The sequence below is a fragment of the Octodon degus genome, unplaced genomic scaffold (assembly GCF_000260255.1).
Source record: "Octodon degus isolate 3935 unplaced genomic scaffold, OctDeg1.0 scaffold00155, whole genome shotgun sequence".
Taxonomy (NCBI): domain Eukaryota; kingdom Metazoa; phylum Chordata; class Mammalia; order Rodentia; family Octodontidae; genus Octodon; species Octodon degus.
Genome location: NW_004524731.1, coordinates 5,528,239 through 5,556,085, shown reverse-complemented (window position 1 = coordinate 5,556,085; position 27,847 = coordinate 5,528,239). Strand labels below are relative to the sequence as shown.

The window sequence follows — 27,847 nt, the reverse complement described above, 5'->3', positions numbered from 1 at the left end:
GGGTGCAGAGACACAGTCTCCCGAGGAAGGGTGACGAAGTACGACACAATGAGATTAAAGTAGTGTGGAGATGTATGGAGACGGAGGCGGCACCAATAAGCCATCAGAGGGGAGAACTTGCTTCCCAGAAAGAACAATATTGCAAACATCCCAAAGAATGAACAGGATTTCAACAAAAGATGCTGGCATTATTGGATATTTACATGTGAAGAATGACACTCATCCCCTAAAAAGTAAGACCTAAAATTCTAAAACAACTTAGGCAGAAGTTTCCATGGCCTTAGATTCACGAGTGCTTTCTTAGATACCGTGCTGGGATCTAAGCAACCAAAGACACATACACCAACTGAACACCATCAGGGTTGGAAACTTTTGTGTTTGAGTTTACCGTCAATACAAAGAAATGAAAACCTACAGAATGGGGAAATTTTGCCAATTCTACGTAGAAACGCTTGTCTAGAAATTGCAGAGCGCTCCTGTCCCAAGAGACAAAGCAGCTGAAGAACAAAGGGATGAAGACGTACTTCTCCAAGATGTGGCCCCAAGGCGCCCTGCACAGATGTGCCCAGCCCCAGGATGTCACTCTGCAGCCATCCACACGGCAGCAAGCAGTGAGGCTGAGCAGGGCAGGGCAGGGCAGGCCATAGCCTCCACAAGCCTGGGGCGAGTGGACCTAGTTGGCCTCTGTGCAACACCGTGTGGCATTTCCTTGAGGCTGTATGGGTCACTTGTGACCAGAAGTTCATTTCTAGGCATGTACACCAGAGGAGAAGCATGCATGTGCTCAGAAGCTCACACGTGTGTTACAGTCATCATAGTGGTCATGGTGGTCATGGTGGTCATGGTGGTTATGGTGGTCACGGTGGTCATGTGGTCATGGTGGTCATGTGGTCATGGTGGTTATGGTGGACACGTGATCATGGTGGTCATAGTGGTCACAGTCATCATGGTCATCACAGTGGTCATGATGGTCATAGTGGCAGGAAATGGAAACAACCTGGCGCCTGACAACTGAGGACAGTGAAACGTGCAGATACACCCCCATGGACTCCACCTGGCAGTGAGAGGTGTGGGACTCACACATGAGCTGCATCATAGACAAATCTTGAAGATCTTTTGCTAGATGAAAGAAGCCCCGCGTGAAAACCGCACGTAGGAGTCCCCTAACTCTGTATTCAGAGTGGGCAGATCCCTGTGCAGGTGTGGCTCCAGGGCTGGGGTGACTGCTGAGAAGTAAGGGTTTGTTTCTGGAGCGGTAGAAATGCTCAGGCAGTGACTGCGGTGATCACACAACTCCATGATGCAGTGGACGCTGAATAGTGGTCAGCTTGTTACACCCAGCTGGACTAAACTAGTGCGCTCCTGAGCATGCAAGTCACCTGAGAACTACTGCCAGCAGCGCAAGAGGCAGAACCAGAGGTGGGGGGCTGTCGGGAAGGCTGCTGGGAGAGAGCTGCTGTTGGAGCTGTTGGGAGAGAGCTGCTGGTTCTCCTGGGCAGCTCTGCCGGAGGACCTTGTCACGCTGGCTCTCCTGGTGAACTTGGCTGCTGTTTTCAGAGGAGCTTGCACCTTGCTGTCGCTGAGAATGGCTGCGGTTCACTTTGAAGGAGCTGACTCTCACCTTGAGCACTGCTTCCTGGCTCCAGTGGGAAGATGGGGTGTGGCACGGTCTCCCGCAGAAGCTTGTCACGCTGGCTTTGCTTTCCTTGTCGCCGGAGCAGATCAGGACCTCACTCTTGGCTGCGGACGGCTGCGGCGCTTCCCAGGAGAGCTCTGCTTCACGCCTTGAGTGTTGCTCCCGGGCCCAGTGCAGGTCTCGCAGCCCGCTGGCGCAGGGCCCTCATTCCACTAGACAGACTTTCTCGCTTCTCACACTGACTTTGGGCCTTCCTAGTGCAGACACGTGAGACAGGCCTGCACGAGCACGGGCGTGGGCTCTAGGCCTCCAGCGGGCTTCAGGAGACACTGCCGGGGGCTCTGGTTTTCAGCTAGACTCATGCACAACGTTAGAATCCAGGCCCCAGCTGGATTCTTGGGTCTGGAGCACGTGGACAGCTTTCCCGCACTCTTTGTATGTGGTTCTGTGGGTGACTATTGGGAAGCAATTCTATAAACTATATGTGGTGTACTGTATTGTTCCCTAGCAAAACCCCTAACCATGAAGTGTATTAGTGCATGTGTCATTACATTTGCATATTGAGTAAATTATTTACTATTTTGTATACAACATGTTGAGCATGTTATATTAAGTATAAATATATCACATTATATTTAAGTCCCACATTTTAAATGGGTCACTTTTATGGTGAGTGAATTGTATCTAAATGAAGCTGTCAATTTGGAACAATTACCAATAAACCATGAATAGGCAGCCATGTTCCAGCCAGAGTGGGCAAGGGAATCAGTCTGCGGGCAGCTCGTAATCAGGCGTCCCAAGACGTGAGGTAGCCTGGGTGGCCGTGGTGGCCTCAGGGTCATCTCAGGAGGAAGAGTGGCGTCTCTGTGCCATGTGAGAAGGGGAGGCTTGGGGCAGTGGCTTGGGGCTTTCCCGGAAGCACCAAAGCAAAGGGCACTGATGCTTTCTGCCCCTGCTTCAGAGTTTCTGCCAAAATTCACTCTGGCTCTGTATAGACAACCACCTCTTACGTCACATGCATCTGTCCATGTGTCATGGTAGGCTCCGGTCGCATCTTCTGCATGGCCTGACTCCCCCTTCATTTTACACTCAGGCTGTGGGCGGTTGGTCCCAGTGAAGCTGGTAAGTGTTTGCTGCCCGAGCCCTGCAAGCCTGGAGGTCTTCAGGAACCCGGAAATGCAAACATGGCTTCCTCGATCTCGGCCATACTCTGGTGTGACCCACAGGGACCAGGGCTCCCAGCGCAGCCACTGCCCTCACACCGCCTGCTGGCTTTACTTGCAGGGTGGCCGCCTGGGTCTGTGATCATGTCACCTTCCGTCCTGAGGGGAGAGTGTGGCGTGAGAGGTGGAGCGCTTCATGCCACTCTGTCCCATTTGGTGACAGAATTAAATGTGGTTTTAGGAGCCTGTGTTTTAAATTACTTCTAGCTTCTCTGAATTTGAGGCAAATCCTCCATGTAGCTATATTTCCAGCTGCAATGTAGAATCTTTCATATAAAGCACTGTGAAGATTGGTCTCTTTGCACATAAATTCAGGAAAGATTCAGCATAGTTTCTGAAAACCCTGTGCTTTTTCAAGCAGGCTTAACTGCCTTTTGGCTTTAGGTACTTACTGGGACAGAACAGGAAAGAGGTTGTTAGAGACCAAAACTGCAAAACACAAATTCTGGTGCAGTTCCAGTACCAGCCTCCACCGAGCCAAGTTCTGAGTTTCATGGGCTTTGTCTCCATAGCGCCGCATGACAGAAGCAGGCCTGGTGGACTGCAGGAACCACAGTGCAAGTGCTACGTAATTTGCAGGCCACGGCTCCAGAGTCCACTGTCATAAATGAACACATTGCCATGAGCAGAGACACTTAAAAATGAGTGATGTCATCCTAGTGCTTTTGGGACCGTCGCTGGATGCCGGTGTCAGGCGAGGGTGCCAGATGTAGGGGTTCCAAGGTCTGGCAGAGCTGAAGGTGACCTCAGAGCCCTTTGAGGCTGGCTTGTGCCTGCGTGGCCAGCCCAGGGTGCCCTGGTCGCCACAGTGCCGCACACTGCTCAGAAGCTTTGGTGCTCATACACACGTCCTTCGCTTTCACAGTAAAAAGAGAATTGAGTCAGGCCCTTTAGGCTGGCGTTATTTCCTGTGTACAGTAATGAGCAACAGATGTGGAACATATTTGAATACCTCTTGTAAGAAGCATTAAGACACACTTCCAGCCCCCAGGGAATGGCCACTTCAGTGCAGCAGCATCTTCCCAGCACACATGCACACACGTGTCCACATACATGCACATATCAGTGTGTGTCCATCTTTGCCCTTGCGCCTTCTGCATGCATGCAGAAGCCTGTGTGTGGCTTTATATGGGCCCACGCATATGTGTTTGTGCACCATGTTACTATAAATACATGAACTTAGACGTGTTCACATGTGTCTACATATGCAGGCATGGATGGTGCACGTGCCCTTCTGTGTCTGCAATCAGATGCCTATGGCAGGATACACTGGGCTCATAAAGAAGGTCGGGTGATGCAGTGGTGGCAGTTGGTATGCCTCACAATACAAGAGGAGCCCCCTTTTTCTGCAGTGGGCTAATGAGGAGGGAGCTACAGGGACAGGCAACCTTGGGGAGGCTCCCTCTTTGCACACAGACACCTGGGGACGAGGCACCTGTCTGCAGTGGCAGAGACCACCCAGCCCTGGCCACAACGCAGAGCCTTAACAAGGAGGGTGCTGTGGGTTTCCAGGTGATGCTGGGTGGCCAGAAGTCATCCCCAACAGGGCTTTCAGGGCCATTCTGCAGGGGACATGGAGCTATTTGGTATCTCTGACTTCTGTGGCCCTTCCTGTCAGGACAGCTGAGCCATCTCTTGTGAGGGCTACCCTCCCTGTCCTGCTCCCAACCATGGCCTCACACTGCCCCCCCCAGTCTGCCCTGCATGTCTCCGCACTGTAGCGTCAGCTGCCACCAAGGTCCCTGGTTCCTCCCTCAAGCACACCGCAGGCTGAGTTGCTGAGAACACAGCACCTTCACGCCTCGCCGAAGGGCACCAGTGTTTATGACCATGCGGTCCACGCATTCTTGTGATGGGTCTCGTCCAGGGTTTCCCACCTGGGCATGTGGTCTCGGACTGCAGACATGGGGGCACATGCCAGAAGGGCAGGCAGAGGGCAGGTTGGGATGAATGGCTAACATGCACTGGCGCACAGAAAAAGCAAAGGCCAGCAGCAGGCTGACCAAGGAGGGCTTCTGGGCACAGAGACCAGGCTCTGTACAGGACGGTGCTCGGAGAGGGCAAAGGTGCGCTTTCTTGCTGCTGGGAACGGATCCTGAGCTCCAGCCAAGGGGTCCCTGGAGGGAAAGGGGCTTGTTCCTGGCACATGTGCTCCTGGCTCACCCCACAGATGCTGGCGCACAGGTGGCAGCCAGGAGGCTGTGGCCCTTGGGAGAGGATGCTAGCCACTGTAGAAGGCACTGCCAGGAAGGTAGAGGAGTGGGCTTGGGGTGAGTTTGAGTTCTAGTGTCAGGGAATTCCTGACTCATCCCTGGGTGCAGGGGTGTCAGACTGAGAAGCCTGCACTTCAGCTCCATGGACGGTGGCCAGCGCTGTTTCTTGAATTGAGGGCTGGGGAGGCGGATCAGCCACCGAAGCTGCCCTGTGAAGGTACAGGGCCTTGCAACTGTCTTCACAGGGGGGTGATGGAATCCACACAATGTAGACCTGCTCAGACTGAGGCCTGGGTTTGGCCAACTGGAGCAGCATGGGGCTGGGCATGAGTCCCTATGCCTGTGCCAAGTCTTGCTCTGTCAGTAGTGACGAAGAGCACAAGAGTGGTAGAGACACGGTTGCTCTGCAGCACTGCCTGGTGAAAATGGGGTGTGAGGACCAGGAAGTGGTGTGGACACAGAGAAAACGATGCTGGAGATGAGACCAGGAGGGAGTGGCACCTGTGGGTGCCAGAGTGCAGGAGCCGTGCTGGCCTGGGCTGTGCGTCAGGCTTTATAAGGCTGGGTGGAGCTCAGAGCCCTTGCCGAGAGCCAAAACCCAAAATGTGAGGCTCCCCGCCTCCGTGCGTTCCAAACAGTCCAACCCAGGGCCAGCAGGAGGGAGACATGAGCACCAGTGGCGACCAGGACTGGACATCAGGGCTGCAGCTGAGAGGCCCTGGGCGCTGGTTGCTGAGGTCATGAAGAGGCACAAGGACCAGCATCAGCAGCCCTTCCTTCCCATTGTCATAAGGGCCAGGCTGCTGTCGCGAATAGCACATGCCCTCCCACTTCGCGTGTCAGGGGGCGTGAAGGCCCAAGCCCTGGGATTCAGTTTCTGGGGTCGCAGTGCACTTTGGGGAGGGCCGGCTGCTGGAGGGTCAGTCACTGGCCCTGAGCCAGCCACCGGGCTGCCAGTGGCCACAGTGCCATTTGTATGGGCGGTGCACAGCGCGGACCCTCTGCGCATCTCGAGATTCAGTTTCTGAGCAGGTCTCTGTTGTGTGCCTGCACCACCAGAAACGCTGAAACAGAGCACTTGCTGCGGCTGGCAGGCCCTGGGAGGCCAGGAGGAGACTGTACAGAATGACGCTGCAGTGTCCCTGTGACTGTGTGGGGCTCGGGCTGGCCCGTCCCACCACACTGCCTCCTTCCGGGGCCAAGGGTGGGGGGACTCAGCAGCCGTGGGGTGCGGTTGGGGTCATGATCAGGCAAACACAGCACGAGGAAGCTGTCGTTCTCCCTGTGAGGGCCCTTTGCCTCTCACTGTCCTGGCAGCAGCACACACGGGCCCGAGTCACCACAGGAGGCTGCCTGCCGAGAGTCCAGCCTTCTCCAGTCAGGCTCACTCAGGCGCATCTGCCCTAGACGCATCCCAGAGTCAAATGTGGCCCTTAGGGTCCCACGAGGGCAGCAGAGAGGCTGCCGTGCAAGTCCAGGCAGGCTGGCTGGTGGCTGGAGTGCTGGTCCCTGAGCAAACGCTGCGCCTCTGTAGAAGGGACGGGGAAGAGAGGTTATTGTGTCTGGGCCTGGACATGTCCCCAGCGTGTAGAAGGATGCTGGAGTGTGGCAGATTTCCAGCCGCCGTTTGCTGAGTGAGCATACAAAGTTTTCTCTGAGGGGGTCTGAGCCTCCATGCTCCAACCTTCATTATGAACATGTAGTCATGGATGTTATGAGGACTCTCAGTAGACGCTTATGGCAGAAAACGTGGCTAGCAGATGACAAATTGCCCATCTGTGAACCATGGTCCACACAGCCTGCATGTCTGCTGGTCTCCCATGTGTGTCCCATCTGCCCAGGAGACCCACACCATGCCCCTTCGCGCTGTCCCTGTTTCTGGTGTGTCCCCAGGCACAGGTGCCACCCTTTCGCGGGGGGGGGGGTTACACGTCCTGCTTCGGCTCCTTAGCCGAGTCGGCATCTCCTTCCCCTGGACCCTTGTGGACTGGCCATGCCTGGCTGGGTCCACCAGACGACAGACAGCACCTGGAGCACGGGCCCTCTGAGGCCCCGCTCGTACTGTGCAGTGACAGGCCCCACCCAGCATTTCCATGGAAAGTGCTTTTACGTTGTTGACTGTGGACTGATGAGTAGGTGCCGGGCTTGGGACTAGCTCCTGGTGCTCTCACCTGCTGCAGGAGCGCCATGCGTAGGCTCCATTCCCAGCCCACAGATAATAAGATTTTTCTCCTTATTTGGAAATCAGAACAAGGGCCAATTGAGGCGGTAGAAATAGTAGCAGACAGTAATACTGTGGGGCTTACTTTGTGCCCAAGGTAATTTTCTTTTATGAATAAACCATTTTTGGTGTACAGATTGCTTTTCATATTAAAAACTAACATACGTTCCTTGAAATTTTCACTTCCGTTCTTTCCCTCCTACCTAAGCCTCAGGACCTCTAGGGTTCCTAAGGTTCCTTCCTAGGAGCAACTTCTTCGAACTGCTGTTGATCCTTCCAAGCATCTCCTGTGTGTCTAGCCTCACGTGGCCAGCATGTCATAGTGTACCGTTGTCGCTGGAAGTCCCCTGGCCTGGCAAAATGCTCGGCACCTATCTGTTCCTCAGTAAATACATGTCAAATGGACATTGATGAGTACACACTGGAAATGCAAGCCAGACACAACTGCTGCCTTTTCTCCTTTTCTTTGTAGATAAATGTTTGATATTTTCCATCTGAATGCGTGAGTGCAGATAACATGGACTGCCCTTTTTCTGTGCACTCCTAGCTGATGACACCAGGTTCTGGGCCGTCCTGCAAGTTCACATTCTCACAGGCCATACACACGTGACATGTCACAGTCCATGCCAGCCCTGCCGGGTCCTTGTGCTCACCCCGTCACACTGTGCCCAAGTCACTGTTCCCACACTGTCACACCTGGTGCAGGCCTGTACTCACATGGTCACAGTCAGCGCCCCCAGCTGCCAGGGAGGGGCGTAGGGGGCACAACAGTCGCAGCAGCTCACTGTGGGCCCTGCGGGCCCAGCATCTGCAGCTCCCCACCTGCCCCCACTCGCCCCTGGGCATTCCACAGCCCCCTCCATGATGGGCGGCAGCCCCTGCTTCCCATAGAGCCACACCATGGGTCTCCTTTAGAGGGGCTGTTCTCAGAGCTCTCAACAGCCCACCAGGATTCGGGGCAGTGGCCTCCTCCTGGTCACGCACAGCTGAGAGTGTCCCTGCTGAGGCCACTGGAGAGCTGCATCCTGCTCCTGTCCTAACCCTGCTGCTGGGGGACGTGCTGTGCAGGCCAGGGCTGCTCCTGGGCCCAGGAAGTGTGTGGACCTCCTCCAGGAGGAGCAGGTGCATGGAGTGGAGTTCCCGCCCCAGACAGAGAGGGGCCCCCTGCATGGGCGATGGAAGGGGTGACACTTGCCTGAGGACAGCATTTGGGCACTTGCATTCCTCATCCGGGACTTGGGAACAAACTTGTCACCACGGAGCGTAGAGATTGCACATCTGCGAAATCATCAAGCAGGTTTTTCTGTCTGTGTCAATTAGCATATATTAGCCAGGTCTGCTCCTAATTTAAATGACAGGCAAATCCACCTTGCACTCAGATCAGCTCTCTTCTGCGTCTGGGAAAGTAGTTACAGATCCAAGAGTTGTGCTGGACCCCAGGGAATGCAATGTGTGACGTGTTGGGATCCTGTGGGCTGCGACAAGGCTGAGACCTCAGTGTGAGAGCCAGGGGAGGACATGGGGCTGGCAGGGCAGAAAGCCATTTCCAAAGCTCTAGACCAGCATGAGCCACCTTACCTTGGCCTGGCGCAGCTGGTTTTGTTTTTCTCCAGCATGGGCTCAGCCTCTCATGGAGGTCAAAGCAAAACCCAACTCTGGGCTTCTATGTCCTGCGCCAGGCCAGGTGTCACCCTCTGCCTGCTGCTGAGCACTGTAGGGCAACAGCTTCGTGCTGTGGTGAGATGTTCATGTGCACTGTGAGTCTGAAACACACCTGGGACCACCCAGTGATCCTGGTGTCAGAGCCACAGGGCAGTTGAGACTTGCAAAGAGCTCGCCGAGAGCAGGGCTGGATGCAGGCTGCCGCCCAGGGCCCCACCTTCCTCCTTGAGCCCTGTGCTTCCCTTCCCACCCCCTCTGTCCACTGTCTGGGGGACTGGCGCCTGCAGGCTGGTCCCTGCGAGCCAGGCACCAAGGGGAGGAGGGCTGCGACCTGTGCACCAGAAAGTAGGAGAGACTGCAATGAGGCCGATGGCCTCTTCTTCCTGTCCCCCTTCTCAGCCACCTCCTGGTGCCCAAGCACATCCGGGCCTGGTGAGCTCCTCAGCATTTGTGACCACTCAGAATGAGGAAAAGTTGAGTTTTATTCTGGGTTCCAGGGTTTCAGAGCATTGGCCCACAGTGCTCTGGGCCTGTGGGAGGCTGTACAGCATGGCAGGACCGACAGTGGAGGAAGCTACTGCTAGCCAGGAGCCAGGAGGAAACAGGAAGGGGTGAGCCCCGAGCCCTGGGGCCACGACCCAGTGACCTCACTTCTTCCCAGAGCTCCCACCTTCTCAGTAGGGCCACAGGCCTGGGACGGGCCTCCCACACAGGCTTCTGGGGACCCTGCAGGTCCCAGCAGTGGTGACTGAGCTTTCTGCATCCATCTCTCAACCATGGGATGCCCTACCTGTGTCAGGACAACTCGTGAAGTCTTTCAACCCCATTCCAGTCATGCGTGCCGCATTTCCCATGTTAGCCTGACTCTCAGCTTTTCCTCCTGTCTGCTCCTCCACTCCTTGGCCTCAGTGCCAGTCTCTCGCTGTGGCCCTTGGTTCTGCCTGCCAGTGCTGTGACCCTGCTGCGAGTTTCTCATGCCAGAGGGCAGTGTGTTTTAAGCATTTCCCTTCACAGTTCCAAGGGCAGAGCCCAGGAAACAACTGGGGCTCAGAGACCCCATTAAAGAGTTTCAGAGATATGTCAGCACAGAGCTTCCAGTCGACATCTGTGATGCGTGCACAGGTGCTTTGTGTAGACACAGTGCCGGAGCCCACTCTTTGCCGGCACCGGGCCTCTTTCCTGTGCCCGTGCTTCAGGACCTCTGGGCTCTTGGGCTGCACTAGTGCCTCCTGAGAACCGGTTGCTGCTCATGCCTCCCTTGTATGGGCCCTGTCTTCCACCTGCCTTACGCCCTCCACAGGACCACGGAGGATGCAGAGGGAGCCGGGACTTGAGGCCAGCCCCTTCAGGATGGCACCGCCCATGGGGCTGGCAGTCCCCATACACAGGGCCACAGTGCTGGTTGCAGCTTCTAGAGCACAAGTCTGCTAGTGATGATGTTGCTGTCTAGGAGGACGTAACCTGGAGGATGGGTGGATGGATGGATGGATGGATGGGGCTGATGTACCCTGCCTGCCCTCAAGCTGCCCACCCCAGTTTCCCTATGGGAGACCCAGGACAGGAGCTTCAGGTGCCCCCTGAAGGTCTTTGCTCCCTGTCATTCCCCACACAAGTGTGCTTTTGCAGAACCTGGCCACATCCCTTACTAATTCCCCAGCCGTGCCAGTAGCTGCCCGCACCTGTGCATGGAAAAGCGTTGTCAGATATTCCCAGCACACTGGCTTTTGTGCACTGCTTCCTTAGCTCCCAGCATGTGGGGTGACAGCTCCCTACCCTCAAGAAAATACTTTCTAAAGGGTGAGGCCCAACCGTGCTAACGATCCCTGTGAAGTGGCACTGGGTGAAGACCTGTGTCTTCAGGCGCTGGGGCACTGGGCCGGACATTTGTCCTGAGGCCTCTGAGCCAGCCTGGATGCACAGATGTGAGCTCCCAGGAAGTTGGCTGCGTACACCACTGTGCACACCGGCCCCACACCTGGAGGACGTACCTGAGTGTGCCCTGGGGCTGGAGTCAGTGCAGATTCTGGAGAACACAAAGCAGTGCGGAGCATGCTGAGGGGTCGCACCCCCTGGGGATGCACGGCACTGATCTCCAGGGGGCTGGGCAGAGGCCTTCCAGAGCTGGCTGCTGCTGGGCTGCCTCCCACTAGGGCCGGTTGCATCCTCAGGCCCGCCCCAGGCTGCCTTCTCCACGGAGGGCCGGTGTCTGAGTCGTGGGGCTCAGGCCCAGCAATGACTGTCATACGTGTGGGTGGCACTGTCTTCCTGAGTGTCACACACTGGTCTGGGGCCAGGAGTAGGAACTTCCCGATAAAGCCGTGTCAGGGTGCCCCTGCAGCCCCTGTGGGTGAGGTGCTGGGGCACTGCACAGCCCAGGCCACACGTGGTTCTGTGGATCCACTGCCCCACTCACCTCTGAGCGCTGATTCTGGGCGAACATGCAGGCTCACACTGGCAGGCCTAGCACTCCCACGTGAAGCGGTGTGTCTGATGTGTGGCCTCCAAAGGGCTCCTGCTGCCCTCACTGTTTCTGTGTCCAGTGGGTTTGTGCAGCTGTGGAACTTGACACCACTCCTGATGCCCACTGCAGGAACGTGTGTCCGGGTGCCACACAGACTCCATGCTGCGTGGGCGCCTCACTGATGTGTGCTCTGTAGTGAACTTGGGGGTACATATGGGTCCCTGGCCTCTGCACCTACCCCAGCCTGGGGAGCTCAGTGCTGCTGGCTGACACCCTCTGCGCCTCTGGGGAGACCCTGGCTGCTCAGCCTGTATCTGTGGAAAGAGAGCTTCTTTGTTTCAGTAGCTCGGGACCAGGGTTGCACCAGGGATGTTGGTGGCAGGACATTGTGCTTTGCCTGAGTCCCTCCAACAGAACTGCACCCATGACCTTGAAGGAGAGGGTCCTTGTACTCTCAGAACCCAGCATCTCACGTACAGAGTTTCCACTCTCAGACCCCAGGACCTCAGATCTCACATGCATGTTCACAGTGACAGGCTGGGAACCTCACATCCAGGGTTCACACTCACAGACCCCAGGACCTCACGCACTCTGCCCCTCTTGGTCCTCACAGCATGAAAACCACCATCTCCACCTGCCTCCTGTCCTTCGCCTAGTGTCCCTATCACCCCAAAACAGCCCTCCTGCCCCATCATACTCAATTCCTCCCGCCCTGCCTGTCCCATGTCCATCCTCCCTTGGACACACTGTTGCCTCTGATGTTTCTGTTCAGTAAAACTCTGGCCACATGGCAGTCCATCAACCTTGCTGTCCCCTTGATGGAAGCATGGTGGCCTCGAGGTGCGGGTGCAGCCTGGGGGCATCCATGCCCTGCATGGGTCCTTACTGCGCAGAGTGGCATCCGCCAGGCTGGGGCAGGTGCCATCCTGGAGCTGCCCACCTCCTGCCCCGCACCCTGGATTCTGCACCACAGGGTGCCAGTGTGCCTATGCAGGTCTCTGGTGGTAACTGATGAGCTAACGACACCAGGACCTCCGCGTCTCTTTGGTTCTACACAGTCAAACTCAATCAATTATAGATTTTATGGTTTTTACTGAAATATAACACACCTTTCTCAGGTTGCATCCTGGAAAGGAGATATAACAGCACCGTGGTTGTGGTAAAGGTTTGAATATTGAAATGGAGGGTGGAATGCTGGGTGAGCCGAGTGCGGCTGTAGAGGCATTTGATGAATGCCTTGCATGTGGCAGAGAGAGGCCATCACTGTAACAAAGCACAGTGATTTCACACTGTCAGACTTGCTGGGCTGGGCTGGCCGGGTGGCTGTCCCTCAGCTCCTGGGCTAATACGTCTTGTTCTCTTCTGTTGCAGAGTCCCAGTGCACCCTCTGCGGGGAGCCGGAAGGTGAGTACCCTGCTTCTTCGGTGCACATGCGGGAGGGACACGCAGTTGGCTTGGGTGGAGCTGATGGCGAGGGACAGCCGAAGAGTGCTTGGGAGCATTGATGCTGCAGGTGTGTTCTTCTCAGTGTCTGGCGAGTGGAAGAGCCACAGCAGCACGGGAGCATGAGGCATGAGGAGCTCAGCTCTAAGGAAAGTGTGACCACACTGCAGCCAAGCTGCAGGATTTTCTTTGGTTGTTTTGGATTTACAGATTTTGGCCAGTTTTTGCCAAATAGTAGATGCTGACATGTTCATGGGCTATAAGTGTTCTAGCAAGTTCTGTGACCTCATGTGCTAGGAGACTGGAGAGATGGTTCCTGGCCAGTGTGTAGCTGGATCTGAGTCCGGTGGCAGGGGCCTCGCTGGCCTCAGGGAGGGCGAAAAGCTGGCTGTGGGCCGGGTTCAGTTGTGGCCAGAGTGCTGCTGCCAGGGTGCACCTAAGCGCAGGGCTTTCAGGCTGGATGTTTGTCAGTGCTGTTCCAGAGCAATGAAAACCAGTTCATGCAGCCTTGTGCTCGGTGTGCTGAGGAACACAAGGAAAGTATGGCAGATATCTGGCTCCTCTTAGTGGGGATTCCACTGGGCTTGGACGCTGTACTCTGCTTTCAGCAGAAAGCGGTGGATTGGCTAGAAAGCCAGGGAGCTGTGGGCCAGGAGATGGGCGCACTGTGGGCAAGAGTGAGCTGGTCTCAGCGTCAGGCCAGGCCCCAAGAGGCAGGGGTAAGGACTGAGTGGGCTCGCCTGGGCTGAAGCTCAGAGCCAGTGCACAGCCCCACCCAAGAGGACCGGGCTTACCGGGAGTGCTGCCCAGTCTCTAAGTTTGGCGGGAGCTGGGTATCTCAGGTCTTCCGGGTTCTTCCTGTGCTGCACAAGAAAGCACTAACACAGGGTGAGGCACCCCAGCTGGCCTTCCAAAGCTTCGGACTCTGGGCCTGCTGTTCCCAAGGCCACAGAAAGCTGTGTCTGGCAAGCAGGGCCTGGAGGCCTGGCTCTAGACATGGAAGGCCCCCTCTGAGGTCCCTGACACCCTCAACCTGTCTGGTGCCCTCTGGCACTTGAGAGCTTGTTGCTTCCTGTCGCTGTGGCTTTCTGTTGTGTCCTGTTGAATGTGCCTTCTGTGCTTCAGCTGGGCGCAGGCCTCGTGCCCTTGCGGAAGTGTGCGGACTGCTGCGCGCAGTCTCCAGAGGACACGGCACAGTCAGTGTCCTCGTCTGCCTGTCTATAAACTCCGTCCTCTAATCAGGCTGCGGTTGCCTGTCCCCTCCTGCCGCTGTGTGCTCCTTGCTGCTGCTGCCAGCACGGGGCTGGACCCCATGCAGCCTGGCTCTGTGGGCTGTGGACCCCACCCACGCCCCTATGGCCTGGGCACTGCTGTCCAAGCCATCTGGGGTGCAGAACGGAGTCCGATGGGCTCAGATCTGCCAGGGTGGCCTGAAACTGCCTGGAGGGGTCAGCCCAGTGAGACACGGAGCACGGCAGCCCCCACAGCAAGTCAGCCAGACCCTCCTTGTGGGGCCTGAAGCCTGCTGATTGGGCTTCCAGGACAGGGTGGTAGGTGTTAGTCCTACACCACATGCAGAGATGGGAGGAGTTGAGGGGATGGGCCAGGCCTGCTCCTCACTGCTTCCCAACCAGACTCCGTGCAAGAGGAGCCCAGGGCGCTGGCTGTGGCTGGTGGGCAGGGCACAAGGCCGCTGTTCTCCACTGCCCCAGGTCTGCTACCAGAGGAATTACTCCAGTGGGTGTTGGGTCGGTGGACATGGGTCTCAGCTGTGCCTCAAGCACCCGAAAGCCACCTGATGAATATTCATGTGTTTTAAATCATTTAAGTAATTAGTCTGAGTGTGAGCCGGCTGGTTGCAGCGCTTGCAATCTGAAATCAGCTTTTTTGTTTCATAATTTCTCCAGCAGCATCGACAGGTTAGCTCATAACCGCTCCTGCCAGGAGGAGCAAGCTGGCTGGTGGGCAGGCAGCAGAGTGGGTGGGGAGCTCTCGTCCCTGTCCCTCGGGGAGCTCCGCTGCTCTCAGGCTGAACCAGCCAAGTGGAAACACCTATTTGCATTTTAATGATCAGCTCTTTCAGGAGAGAGAGCTAGTTCTTTGGATACAGATTGAATAATTAGCATCGTCTCGGAGGATAATATCTGTCAAACAAATGAGACTGGGAGCCAAGTACTCAGGGTCCTGTAGACCGCAGATTCCACAGCTGCAGGTCCCTGTCACAGTGAGGACTTGTGCAGAGAACCGGAATTTTGCTAAGTACATAGAATGTGGATCCCAACTTCAGTGTACTGCTGGCTGGCTGGGTGGGCACTGTGGCATCCGGAGGCCTGCGGGTGGAGGTCTGTGGACACCCTCACTTCTGAGCCCCTCTTCCCTGGCCAGGTGGAGATGGCCTGGAGGGTGGCAGCACTGGTGGGGCTCACTGTCCCTGTCATTGCCAAGGCTGGCTTCTGCAGCAGGGCACGTGCCGGCCTCTGCGTGGCAGAGGTAGGTCACTAGAACTGCGCCTATCATTACAGCAGCTTGCAGCGTGGCGCCAAGTCCCTCAGTTTCTGAGGTCTTCCCAGTTGTTTCTGTTAGCTTCTGGACACCAGACAAGACCTAGCAGCAGAGCCTTTGCTACTTTGCTTGACCCCGTAAGCATTCCTCTCCTGTGACAGACCCTGCCGGTTTAATACAGGAATGTAATTTAGGAGCACACAGTCCTTTTCCAGCCTCACAGGTAGACGTGTGATGGCATTTGCTTTCTGACCAGGCTGCAGGAAAACAATACAGATGTTATGCAGGGCTGCACTGTCAGTTCCTGGACTTGCCTGTCTCTGCTTTATGGTTCAGCTTCCCTTCCTAGCAAACAGACCTTTGTGATGTGGACAGCCAGGTAAGAATGTCTGGCAGCGTTAAGAGAACTTCCTAGAAATCCACTACTGTGCACCCACAGTGTCTCAGGTTTACACTGTTTGATCCAATTAAAGCCAAGAAGTAGAAAGTTACTCAGACACGAGTCGGCGTCAGGACGCCGCTACACTAGCGTCGTGTGTCCAGCTGCAGGTGGCCCTGGGCCACAGGCTGAGAGCCCGGCTGCAGCAGACTGACAGCCTGCTGGTGACAGAGACAGTAGCTTTACAAGTTTAAGATGAAGTGCTTTCTTTCTAAATATGTTTCTGTGTGAGTTTTTTTTTTGTTTACTTTGATCATTTAAAAACACAGACTGCTCTGGAAATGTTGGTGTGACATGCATAATCTTACATTTTACTACAAATAGAAAGTACATCTTCTCCCTTTATAATGCCTGGTTAAGAAATGGCAGGGAGTGGGGCCGGGAAGGTGGCTCAGTAGAATAAATAATTGCTTCCCTGGCAAGTCAAGGGTCTGAGTTCAATTCCCGGTTCTGGGGAAAAAAAAAAAAAAAAAAAACGAAAGAAAGAAATGACAGGGAGGGCTAGGGAGATAGCTTAGCAGTCTGAGCGCCTGCCTGGCAAGCGCAAGTCCCCGAGTTCTGTCCCTGGTGCTGCCATCAGCCCTGGAACCCCAGGCACAACATGCCAGCCCTGAAACCAGGAGTGGTGGCACATGCCTGTAATCCCAGTGCTGGGGAGGCTGAGATAGAAGGGTCACTACAAGTCCAAACTGCATAGCAAGATCCTGTGTCAAAATAGGAAAAAAAAAAAAAAAAAAAGAAAGAAAGAAAAGAAAAGAAAAAGAAATAGAGGGGCATTTTTCTTGTATTTAGTAGCTTTGCATTCTTGATTTTTTTAAATAAGAGAAATTCAAGATTCCCCCCAAGCAACTCTGAGTGAAGGGAAAGCACACTGCACCCAATCACGTCATCTGGGGGTTTGTAAGACCTCTAAACAACAAGGATAATAAGGTTGCTTTTGAAAACTAAGAGGAGTGTTTCTGTCCCTCACATGCTGTCTAGGCTGAGGGCGCAGCTGCCCCAGCTCCCTGGGGCTCCAGAGCCCTGAGTTCCGACCCGTGTCCTCCCTGGGTCTGCTGGGCACCGGGAGTGGGGCACGAGGCGCTGCTGCCTTCTCAGCGTGCACGGCTCCAGGAAACCCGCTCCCCGGGCATGGAGTCCTCTGTCCAGCAGCTGCCTCTGGAACCCAGATATGGTCCAAGCCTTGGTGGAAACCTGGCAGTGTCACTGGGGTAGAAGATGGCAAGGGCTGTGATGGAGGTGGCCAGAAAGTGGGCAGACTGGGCTGTGACAGAAACTCCCATCCCCTAAAACCCACATGAATGCAGCATAACACACAGTGGAATCCAGTTCGACGTGCAGCTGAGCCTGAATAAAAACCTGAGTGGCCCCCTGAGCCCCAAGAAATGCAGAAGAATCTTAAATCAAGGCTCGGCACCAGTCAGGGCTGAGGAGGGGGCCTAGGAAGGACCACGCTGCATTGGAGTTGGTGCCCTTGGGGAGGGGCCTAGGGACAGGCAGAGGCATGGCCCACAGCAGCATACTTCCCCACCTGTGATGAAAGAAGCCCACACACTGGCCAGGAAGGTGCGACTGCGGGTCAGACACGTGGGAAGCACATTTCCACAGGCCCGGGGGGACCCAAGCCACATGGGTGAAGGGCTCCCTCTCCCTACCTAGATGAACAGAGAAGAGGAAACTCCAAGGGCGAGAGGAGCCAGGGCCTGGAGACAGAAGCCACCGGGACCCACACCCCTGTCTGGCACCAAGCAGTGCAGCGTCACTAGGTGCACTCCCCAAAGCGAAGGGACCCGGACCCACACATATGGTCCTGGCAGAAAGAGATGCAGTGCGAGGTAAAGCAGTGGCAGTGAGTAAGGTGGGCGTGAGAACCAGCCAGTATTCAAACATTAGAGAGTGGATCAGACAGAGCTGCAAAGAGCATTAGGAAAAGAGAAAACAGCACGGGAATATTTCCTGTACCTCTGCTCAAAAACGAGGCATGATGTGGAAGAAGAGCAAGATGTGCAGAACAGGGCTGCAGCCACAGATGAGCTGAGGAGCACGGAGAGGCTGAGGAGCTGAGCCTGGCGACTGAAGAAGCGTGTGGCCTCTTTGATCTAAGTGCCCCCAGCACCGAGGCCAAGGACGCACCATTGCCTTCCCTCCAAGAGCAGAGCAAGCGGGTAACAAGCTCAGCAGGGCAGACACAGCACGCGGCTGCAGCGGGCCTTCCAGAATGCCCATCGTACGCATCGATGCTGACCCTGGGATGGGTAAAGAAGTGAAATAACAACAGTGGGCAGGCAGGGAAGACAGGCGGCAGCGCGGAATGCACAGTAGAAATTACCCTGATAATGCAGAGAGGCTTCATCTGCTGTTACGGTCCAAGAAGCAATACTGGCTATATGCTTTAGAATAGACTCGACACGTGGTGGCCAGAAGAGCCAGCAGAGACGACGTCCCTATCTGTGGACGTAGATCCCTGCTGGCCCCCCAGAGCTGGGGCACAGACGTCCTCAGGGCTCCTGGCCTTCTCGCAGAGGCCACTGGCTGTGCCCTGCTCGGAGGCTTGGCACATGCTCCGTCTGTGCCTTGTTTATGGGGAGTTTCAGCACCACTGATAATTTGTGCTTTTACTGGAAATATTTGGAGCAATTCCGGCCTCTCTGGGCTTCCAAGTGAAAAAGACTCAGCTGGGCCATCAGAACCTCTGCTCCCCCTCCCAGGGGGCTCCCCGGGGACTTGCAGCCTCCCCAGTCTTGCTGGCCTCTCTGGCCAGCTGCCAGTTGCTATTGCTGAAGCGTAGGCCAGATCAAGTTCTTTCCTTCCAGTCTGTCAAGGTTCCACGGGTCTACAGAGTGAACCCCACTTTCAGAGTCACTGCTGGGCCCTGTGCCTTACCAAGCCACTTGGCTGTGTATGAACATGTGCCCCACGCTGCCACCCCATGGGCTCACCAAGCGCCCCAGTCTGCATGTCTAAGGATTTGGATAAGAGGAAAGGGAGCTGTGTGCACAAGTGTGTGCAGATCAGAGGTACAGGGGAGTGCAGGGATGGCTTAGGGGGAGCTATGTGCACTTGTGCATGTACATGCTCGTGTGCTGTGGGCAAGATGGAGGCATCTGTGGTACTCAGGAGTGGCCTGCGCCCATCTCAGCTGGACACTGCTCGCACACACTGGCGAGAGGCCCTGGCCCTGTTTGGTACTACTGCAGCACAGTCATGCAGGATTCCAGGTGGGTGCCAGTGCATGTTCCCGGATGGCGCCTCCGTGTGCTCTCTGCTGGAGGTGTTGTCCACCTGTTGTGCGCTCACAGCCTGCAGGTGCCTTGGTGAGTGGCCCTCGGGTTCTGTCCTCTGCAGGCACCTGTTGGAGAATACTGTATCATACTCTGAGATAAGCACAAGTTTCACTGGAGCCTGTGCTGCAGGAAGACTGTCTTTGTCCAACCGTCCACTTCCACAGCTGCCAGCTCAGCAGAAGCTTTTATTCCCAGCTGTGTGTTTGTGAACCACACTTGCCCTAGAGGCTCCTGGTACTATACCGACCCGGGAGGCTTTGAAAATACTACATTTAGAATCTGAGGTGAAGCTGCTGCAGCGATTAAATGCTGACGCCTCGGTGAAAGAGGGTGAATTATGCACACCATCTGGTGTCTGAGACTTGGGACAATTATGCGTGTGTGCAGAATGACATAAAATGCACAGATGAGCCCTGATTTGCACATTTCTTTCTTTTTTAAGAATAATATCCAATATCTGAGATTCAGGCATCCAGCTGGCATCAAAACAATTCTACTTCATTGATTTGCTCAGGAATAAATGTTTCACTTTTATGGTCCTGGATAATTCAAATGTCAGGCATTGGTTTTAGTGCTTAGATAAAGCACGGCCTATTTTCTGGCTTCTCTGCCTCGGTCTGCTTGGTACATCTGATGTATACTTGGGAACTGTGCGTCAGATAAATGCAATTGAATGTTGGTGAAGAGCAATACTAGAATTAGCTCTTATAAATCACAGCGAGCCCTTTACATGACTGAGAACAATGGCCAGAGAGGAAGTGAACCCAGAGCAGGGCGTGGCGTCTGTCCGCGCTGCCAGCCCCCCACTGTGAGCATGCTCTGTATGTCCTCAGCTCGTCAGGCCATACGACTCCCATTCCAGGGTCTCCGCGCAGAATTGAGCTCCCAAGGAGGACTCCAGGGTCCATCCGACTTCCAGCAGGAGTACAAAGTTGATTTCATTGTTTCCTGAGAATGAAATACTTCAGAAACCAAATTTTCCTCACTTATGACCTGTTTTCCTTTCATTTTGAATCTCCTCCCCCGCGCCGTCCACTGGCAACTGTTTCAGGCGAGTGCCAGCACACTATCAAGGTGAGGAAGTTCTTGGCAGCGGTCGTGGGTCCCATAGTCCACAGTGGAGGGTGATGGGACCATAACTTCACCCATGGATGCGTTCAGGGCCCAGTGTGCGGGGGGCTCCGTGCTGGGTGCAGGTGGCCCCTGGATGTGAGCTGGCTCCTCCCCTCCTTTCTGCTTCTGGCCACCATGGGTGGGCGCCTTTTCTTCCACTGTGCCCTTCCACCTTGCTGCTTCAGCCTTGAAGCCAGCCGACTAGGGGCTGAACCTGCAGGTCAGATGAACCTGTCCTCTTAAGGTGGGTGTGTCCCACTGAGGTGACAGTGGCTAAGATAGCAGCTAAGACCTCCTGGCTGTGTCACCTCTGGAAGAGCCTGGTGTGGTGTCCACACATGCATGGAATGCCTGTGGGCCTGCAGAGCAACTGCCTAGCCATGGGCATCTTCCCAGAAGATATGATCTTCACCGAGTTAGAGGCCTAGAGAGAAGGCCCTGAGCAGCTGAGGGCACAGGACTTGATAGGATGAGCCTGCCTCTGGCCCTCTCCCTTCCTGGCTCCTGCTGCTCTGTGTCCCGGCTCCTGCCACTGTGTGGCTCTGCTACATCTCACTAGTGTTCAGGAAGCCAGGAAGGAAGGTGGGTGTGTCCTCCTGCCTGTGCTCCATGGTGAGCAGTCACATGACAAGACTTCAGCAACAGGTGACATGCTCAGCGTCATTGTCCCCTTGGCTGCCTCTGGGCACTGTGATGGTCGCTGAGTGACTGAGGGTTCCCCAACATCCCTCTGTAATTGACCTTGGGGGAGACTGTGCCAGTGAGGACTTAGGATATTTCCTCCCAGCCAATTTTGTGGTCTCAGGACCCAAAGCTCAATCCCTGAACCTGGGAACAACCCGAAACAGGCCTCTGAAGCAGGCGTGTCTAGTGCTGTGAGCTGTAGTCCGAGGCCCTGCTGTGTGCAGAGCCTGCAAGAGGCAGCTTCACCGAAGCACTCCTGGCCGGAGCATCTGCTGAGGGGAGGCTGCTGCCTTCTCGGTGTTCCTGGGTGTGGACGCTGTCCCGTGACATGTGTGTGCCTGTAGGCCGGGAAACAACTTCTTTCAGATGTACTGGGGCAGGCAGGGGGGCTGCTTTCCTGAAATTTCAACATTGTAATCAAGAATGGTTCATTTGCTGTCATCTAGATTCAAGGAATCAGTCACACTTTCATGGAATCTCTGGTAATTAGATTTGGAAGAATCCATTATCAACCCAAATCACAAATTGTTAATTATACTAAGTGATAAATCTCCAGGATAGAAAAGATAAAAGAACAGAGGAGTATAAAGGAAGGTGCAGGCTCAGGAGAAACACCTCTTCCCCTCCTCACCTGCTGCCCCAAGCCAGCTCTGCTGCTCCTGACTCCTGTCCTCGTCACAAAGGCAGAGCCAGGCAGTGCTGAGCACGACAGTGTTCATCACGATGCTTGGGACAGAGAGGGCGCTTGACCTCTCTACTTTATTTTGTTGTCAGATGCTCTGTTCGTGTGTTGACTGTTCAGTTTCCCTGCTCTTATTCCGGATCTCTTTCTAAGACACTGTGCTAGGAGTTGAGGAAATACAAAGATGAACAGGCTAGCTCTGTGCCTTAGGAGAGCCTCAGAGTCCAGTGGGTTATCTGTGAAAGGGTTGTGCATGAGACGTGGCTTGTTGGCATGATTACTCACCTCTTCTAAATGCTTCCCAATGCAGCAGCTGTGGTTACAGGTGGAGTCTGGATGGGGTAGCCGCGGCTCCCATGGGCGGGAGGCAGCTGGATGGGGAGGGTGCGAAAGACAGGGTAGTTCTCCGACACTTGGTGTTCCTGTTGTAGTCTCAGTGAGCACCTGAGCCATCGGCCTCTCAGGGACCCTTCCTTCCAGAAGAACACAGAGATTCCTGTGTGTCCCCACGACATGTGTACATGACACACACAGAGGAACATTACTCAGCCATGACAAACAAATGCTGTGCAGCAGCACAGAGTGCCCTGGAGGACACCATGTGTGACCTCAGCAGGTACAGGGACACCCCAAAGACGCCCACCTCCACCTAATGCCAGTGGAGGTTCCTGGGCTGGGGTGGGGTGCACACCGGCAGCTCAGCTCAGTCCTGCAGCCCGAGTGCCGAGGGGCTGCTGCTGCAGCAACACAGCCTGTGTGGCGAGGAGCAGGTGCCAGGTGTGCGGGCCATCGGGGTTGTGGTCCGCACTGCCCACAGGAGTCAGGAAGCACCACATGTGCGGCTGAAACGTGCACCACACCAGACAGCTGCACCTCAGCAGCGCTCATGTGGAGACACATGGCTGCATCCAGGCCCCACCTGTGCCTGGCTCCATGGCGGTGGCAGGTGCAGGCCAGGTCCACGGTGCAGCTGGGTGCCTGGAGATTCAGCACGATCTGCGAAAACTGGTGTTTCCCACATCTGTTCCCCTGACCATATCAGAGTGGAGGGGCTAAAGCGAGAGTACTGTGCACGTGGCCAAAGGCCTGGAGGGACCTTGCACTGCCCTCGCCTTGCACTGTTGGCACCTGCGCTGTGGACGGGCAGAGGGAGAGACAGCGGCTAGGGCCCTCACACCAAGCCCAGGGCTCCTGCTGAGACGTGGGCTGGGCTTGGGTCTTTCGCAGAATACCTGGGACCCCGCCATATAACAAAGACCAAACTTAGAGGAATAAATGAGCCAACAGAGGTCAGAGTCGCAGTCCTGCTGCAGGTCTCAACCTAGCAATCTGATTGGACTGTGCATAGAGCAGTGACCAGGTGTCACTCTTGGAAACAATCATTCATGTCATTGTCTTTGAATAATAAAATTAGGATGATTTCATAATTTGTCATCTTTTTATAATTCCAGACAGCTGCTGAGATACTATGAAACAAAAGTAAGAAAGTTAGTGTGATAAAGTTAAGCAATTGCTGTGTCCCCCATTAGATCAAATCTGAGACTCATTCAGGGGGAGCTCCTTGCAGGTGGAGCCTGGGCCATGGACCTAAGGCTACCCAGAAGCCTCTGCTAGGCCTCTGTGCCTTGGCGCGGGAGGAGGTCCAGTTCCCCCGCTTCTTGGGGAGGCCTACAGGACTATGAAATAGTTCAGCAAGCAAGCCAGCTGCCCTGCTGCTAGCTCTGGGACCTGAGGGGCACTCAAAAGCCTGCTCAGACACTGGGCCACCAAGCCTACCTGGAAATGCCTCCAACCTGGAAACTGCCCTTGGCCCCCCTCTGCTCCTGCTGAGGCCACCAGGGAGAAACATAACACCCCCGCTGGCTGGGCATGGGCTTGGCCTCCCTCCACAGCTGCAGCCCCGGGACCAAGGAGCAGCCTGGAGTGGGGCTATGGGAAGCCGGGGAGCAGTGTCCCCACCCACGGCTTCAGTGCTGGCTCCTGGTGCCGGGCACAAGCCAGGTCAGCGCTGCCCTCACCCTGCGAGGCGGCTCAGATGAAGCACAGGTTGAGCCGTGGAGAGGCTTCCGCTGTCTCCATCCTCTTCTTCTATGACAGCAGGTGTCACAGGGCTGTTCACAGGCGGTCAGGAATGTCCAGCAGCTGCAGGCCTCACCTGCCAGTGTGGGTAGGGGCAGTGTGCTATCACACTTGCCAGGGTTTGTACAAAGCCCTTCTTTGATGTTTTATTTTAAGACAGGGTCTTGTTAAGTCACTAATTGCCCAGACTGGGCTCAAACTTAAGCGCTTCCTGCCTGAGTTTGCCAGAGTGCTGGGATTATAAGCTGTTTCACTTTTGGATGTGCAGACAGCATGGTCTTCCCCAGAAGTCCTCCTGGCCCTCCTTGGCCCTTGGGGTGTCCTGCAGACCCACGTTGGTCTGAATTTGAATCTAGTCCAAATTCCTCAGCCAGTGTGGACACTGCAGCTCAGAAGCTGGCTTTAACGAAGTGGGATGCGCACTGCATGCTAAAGGAAGATAAACCGGTTGTGGGAATCCCAGCGAGGTAAGTGGGATTCTGTTCAAAGAGCAAGGCTGGTGTGACATTGACGTGGAATTCCAGCGGGGAGCTTTAAATGAAATTTCTGGACTTTAATACCTTTGTGTACAGCCAAGAATCTGCCTTCTGACTTTGAAATGAGTTCAAAACCTGAGGCACTCAGCAACCATTTTTCAAATATGAGAGCCTTGTCAATCGAAGTAATAGCTTTGGGGCAAAGTCATTCACGGCGCCGGGCCTCTCGGGGGAGCAGCTGTCTCTCACGTCTTAATTCACACCAGTCAGAACTTTCATGTTTCGGAAGAATGTATCTTTATATTTTAACTGCATGTTAATTTTAATTAACATTCTATGTAATTTAATTTTATATCTGAAATACATGTAAATAAACCTGAGAGATAAAATTCTTTAAAACAGTGGGCTCCCGTTTGCCCCCATCAGTGCTCCGGACTCGGCTCACACACACTCACACTCACACACACATACACACACACATGCATGCACACACGAGTGTGCACTTGGAGCATCACGGAGGTCAGAGTGGGTGGGGGCAGCCCACCAGTGAGCGTCTCGGCCCGTTCTTTGCAGCACTTGTTCTTGTGCAGCTCTTTGCACTGGGGTGGCAGGGCTGCAGTCAGCTCCACTGATGTTGGGACTGGAGACTATACCTTCCTGCAAGTGGTGACTGGCTGCAGGAGCGCCCTCACTCTGCTTTCCTGGCCGAATGTGCCTTCTATCTCTTCAGCTCCTCAGTAGTAAGGCCCTGGCGAACTGTGCTTCCTAGGCTCTCAGTAGCCCTGAAAGCTGCAGGGCTAGGCCCTGCATGTTCTATGTGTGTCTGTGTGACTCTGTGCACCTGCACATGTCTGTGTATGCATGCTGATGTGTGTGTGCATGCCTGTGTGTACATGCACATGTATGTTCATGTTTGTGTGCACATGCACGTGTGTCTCTGTGTATGTGTGCACGTATGTCTGTGCATAGGCACGTCTGTACATATGCACTGTGTGCATTCTATGTCTGTATGTACATGCTTATGTGTGTCTATGTGACTGTACACATGTGTGTGCACATGTATGTTTGACTGCACATGCACATGTGTATGTCTGTATTTGTACACATGTGTGTCTTGCACACATGCTATGTGCATGTCTGTGTCTGTGTACATGTGCATGTGTTTCTGTGTCTGTACATGTTTGTGTGACTGCACATGTGTATCTGTGTACATATGCTTGTGTGTCTGTGTACATGCTTGTGTGTCTGTGACTATGTACACATGCACATGTATGTGTCTATGTGTATGTGTGCACATGCTTGTGTGACTGCACATGCACTTGTGTGTCTCTGTGTATATGTGCATGTGTGTCTGTGTCTGTGTAAACATGGACCTGTGTGCATGTCTGTGCATACATGCTTGTGTGTCTGTATGCATGCACATGTATGTGTCTGTGTATGTGCGCATGTGTGACTGCACATACATGTGTGTGCATGTGCATGTGTGTCTGTGCACATGCATGTCTGTGTCTGTGTACATGTGCATGTGTGTCTGTATCTGTGTCTGTGTACACATGCACCTGTGTGTGTGTATCTGTGTCTGTGTGGACATGTTTGTGTGTCTGTGTGACTACACATGTACGTGTGTCTATGTGTCTGTGTGCACACGTATCTGTGTGACCTCACATTCACTGTGTATGTCTATGTACATGCTTGTATGTCTGTGACTGTGTACACATGCACATGTATGTGTCTATGTGTCTGTGTGCACATGTGTGCCTGCACATGCATGTGTGTGTGCATGGACACATGTCTGTGAGCACATGCATACATGTGCGTGTCTGTGTATGCATGTGCATATGTGTGTCTGTGCAACTGTGTACACATGCACTGTGTGCATACTTGTGTCTGTGTGTACATGCTTATGTGTCTGACTGTATATACATGCACATATGTGTCTGTGTATGTATGCACATGTGTGACTGTGCACATGCACGTGTGTGTGTCTGTGTGCACGTGTGTCTCTGTACAATGCACCTGTGTGCGTGTCTGTGTGTGTGCATGTTTGTGTGTGTCTGTATCTCTGTGTATCTGGGGTGTGTGCAATGGGTTTGGTCACTTTAGAAGAGGTAAACATCCCTTCAAGCACCCATGATCCAAGTCCCCAGTCTGCAGTGAAGTCTGTGGCGCAGGAAGGGGGCATTGCACATGATGTCACGCTGTCCCTGGGGCAGGAAGGCAGGCACACTGGATGAAGCAGTACCACAGGGCAGATGGGCGTGCATTGGATGTGAAGGCTGCGCGGGTGCTGGGTTCATGGACCGTGTTAGCCCATTTTGCTGTTGCTGGGACATGATCGCAGACACCCACAGCTTAAGGAGGGCAGCTCTACACGGCTCACAGCTTCAGAGGACACAGTTCATGCAGCCAGCTCCAAGGTGCAGCGTGGTGGCAGGTAGGCATGGTGGAGCCAAGCTGCTCACATCTGCCATGGTCACTGGGAAGCAGAGCAGGGGACAGGGCTCATGAAAGATCCTCCACCACCAGCTGGCTCCCCACACACAACTCTGAGCTCCAAAGATCAGTCCCCCCAGGAGCCGCGTGCCAAGTGGTGCCACTTGCTGGATTGGTCAGGTTGGCATTAAACTGCCCCCTGCCTCCCAACTCTGGAGAGTGAGCTCCATAGAGGGTCTTAGAAATTTACATCTTTTTTTTTTTTTTTTTTTTTTTGCTACTTCAGGCTGCCTGCCTTAAGAGCAGGTCTGGTGCAGCTTCTGGAGCTGGGAATTGAACTACAGTCCTATGCGCCTGCCTGCATTTACTCAAGTGGTGCTTTAAATAATGCATCTCTTTTTAGAAAACAGTGGCTGCTTTTGCATCTAAAGAGAAGAGGTAACTCAAGAATAGAGTTTCAGCTGGGCCAGCCAGATAGCTCAGCAGATTAAAGTGCTTGCTTAGGCAGACACAGGGATCAGAGGTTTGATCCCTGGTGGCCTGTTGAGCTGGCCCCACCCCTAGGGCACACTGAGATGGTGATTGAGACTGGGTGTGGTGATGCACACCTTTAATCCCAGCACTTGGGAGGCTGAAAACGGGAGGATCACTAGGAGTCCAATCTGTGTAGCGAGACCCTGTAAACTTTGCACTAAATACAAAAAAAAAAAAAAGAGCCTGGAGTTTCAGACCAACACTTGGATTCACTTGGAACTACAGTTCTGATCGGAAGGAACAGTGTGGGTCTGTCCTGTTCTGTGAAGCCCTTGCTTGTGGCCCCCCACGGGCTCTGCAGCTGTCCTTCCTGGCCTTTCGCTCAGGGAAGGAAGTCCATGCTTGCCATTCCTTGGCCCTGGAGGGGCTTTTCTGGCTGTAAACTTAAGTGCAGCCTGAGTCTGTGACAACCCAGAGTCCAAAGCTGCACCCACTTCACTTTGCCTCCAGCCCAGCCACATAGCCACGCCCCTCCCCCACGCGCCAGGTGCACTTCAGAGCATGCAGCAGACCATTCTTTCATGAATTCCTGGGCCCATTGTGCTACTTCATTACAAACAAACTTGTTGTTGTTTAATTGATGTAGTTTTCTGTTGGTGAAATTTACTTGGGTACCTTGGATTGGAAGAGGACATGTTTTCTCATTAAAACAAATAAGGTTACGTCTTCATTTTGTGGCTTTTCCCATCACGACAGAGTGATGGGAATGACCCAAGCAGTGAATGTATATATTGCTTTGAACTATGCCATGTGTCTTCCCTT

At 54.4% G+C, this 27,847-nt stretch overlaps 1 protein-coding gene across 1 annotated transcript in view; it reads left to right on the top strand.

Annotated features, from left to right (window-relative positions):
- Positions 1–11,840: 11,840 nt before the first annotated feature.
- The window catches only part of Dlgap2 (DLG associated protein 2), a 220,085-nt gene continuing 204,078 nt past the window's right edge, over positions 11,841–27,847 (top strand). Inside the window, exons 1-2 of the mRNA XM_004642510.2 lie at positions 11,841–11,889; positions 12,788–12,820. Of these exons, the coding sequence (XP_004642567.2) occupies positions 11,841–11,889; positions 12,788–12,820 (82 nt within the window). The remainder of the gene's footprint in view (positions 11,890–12,787; positions 12,821–27,847) is intronic.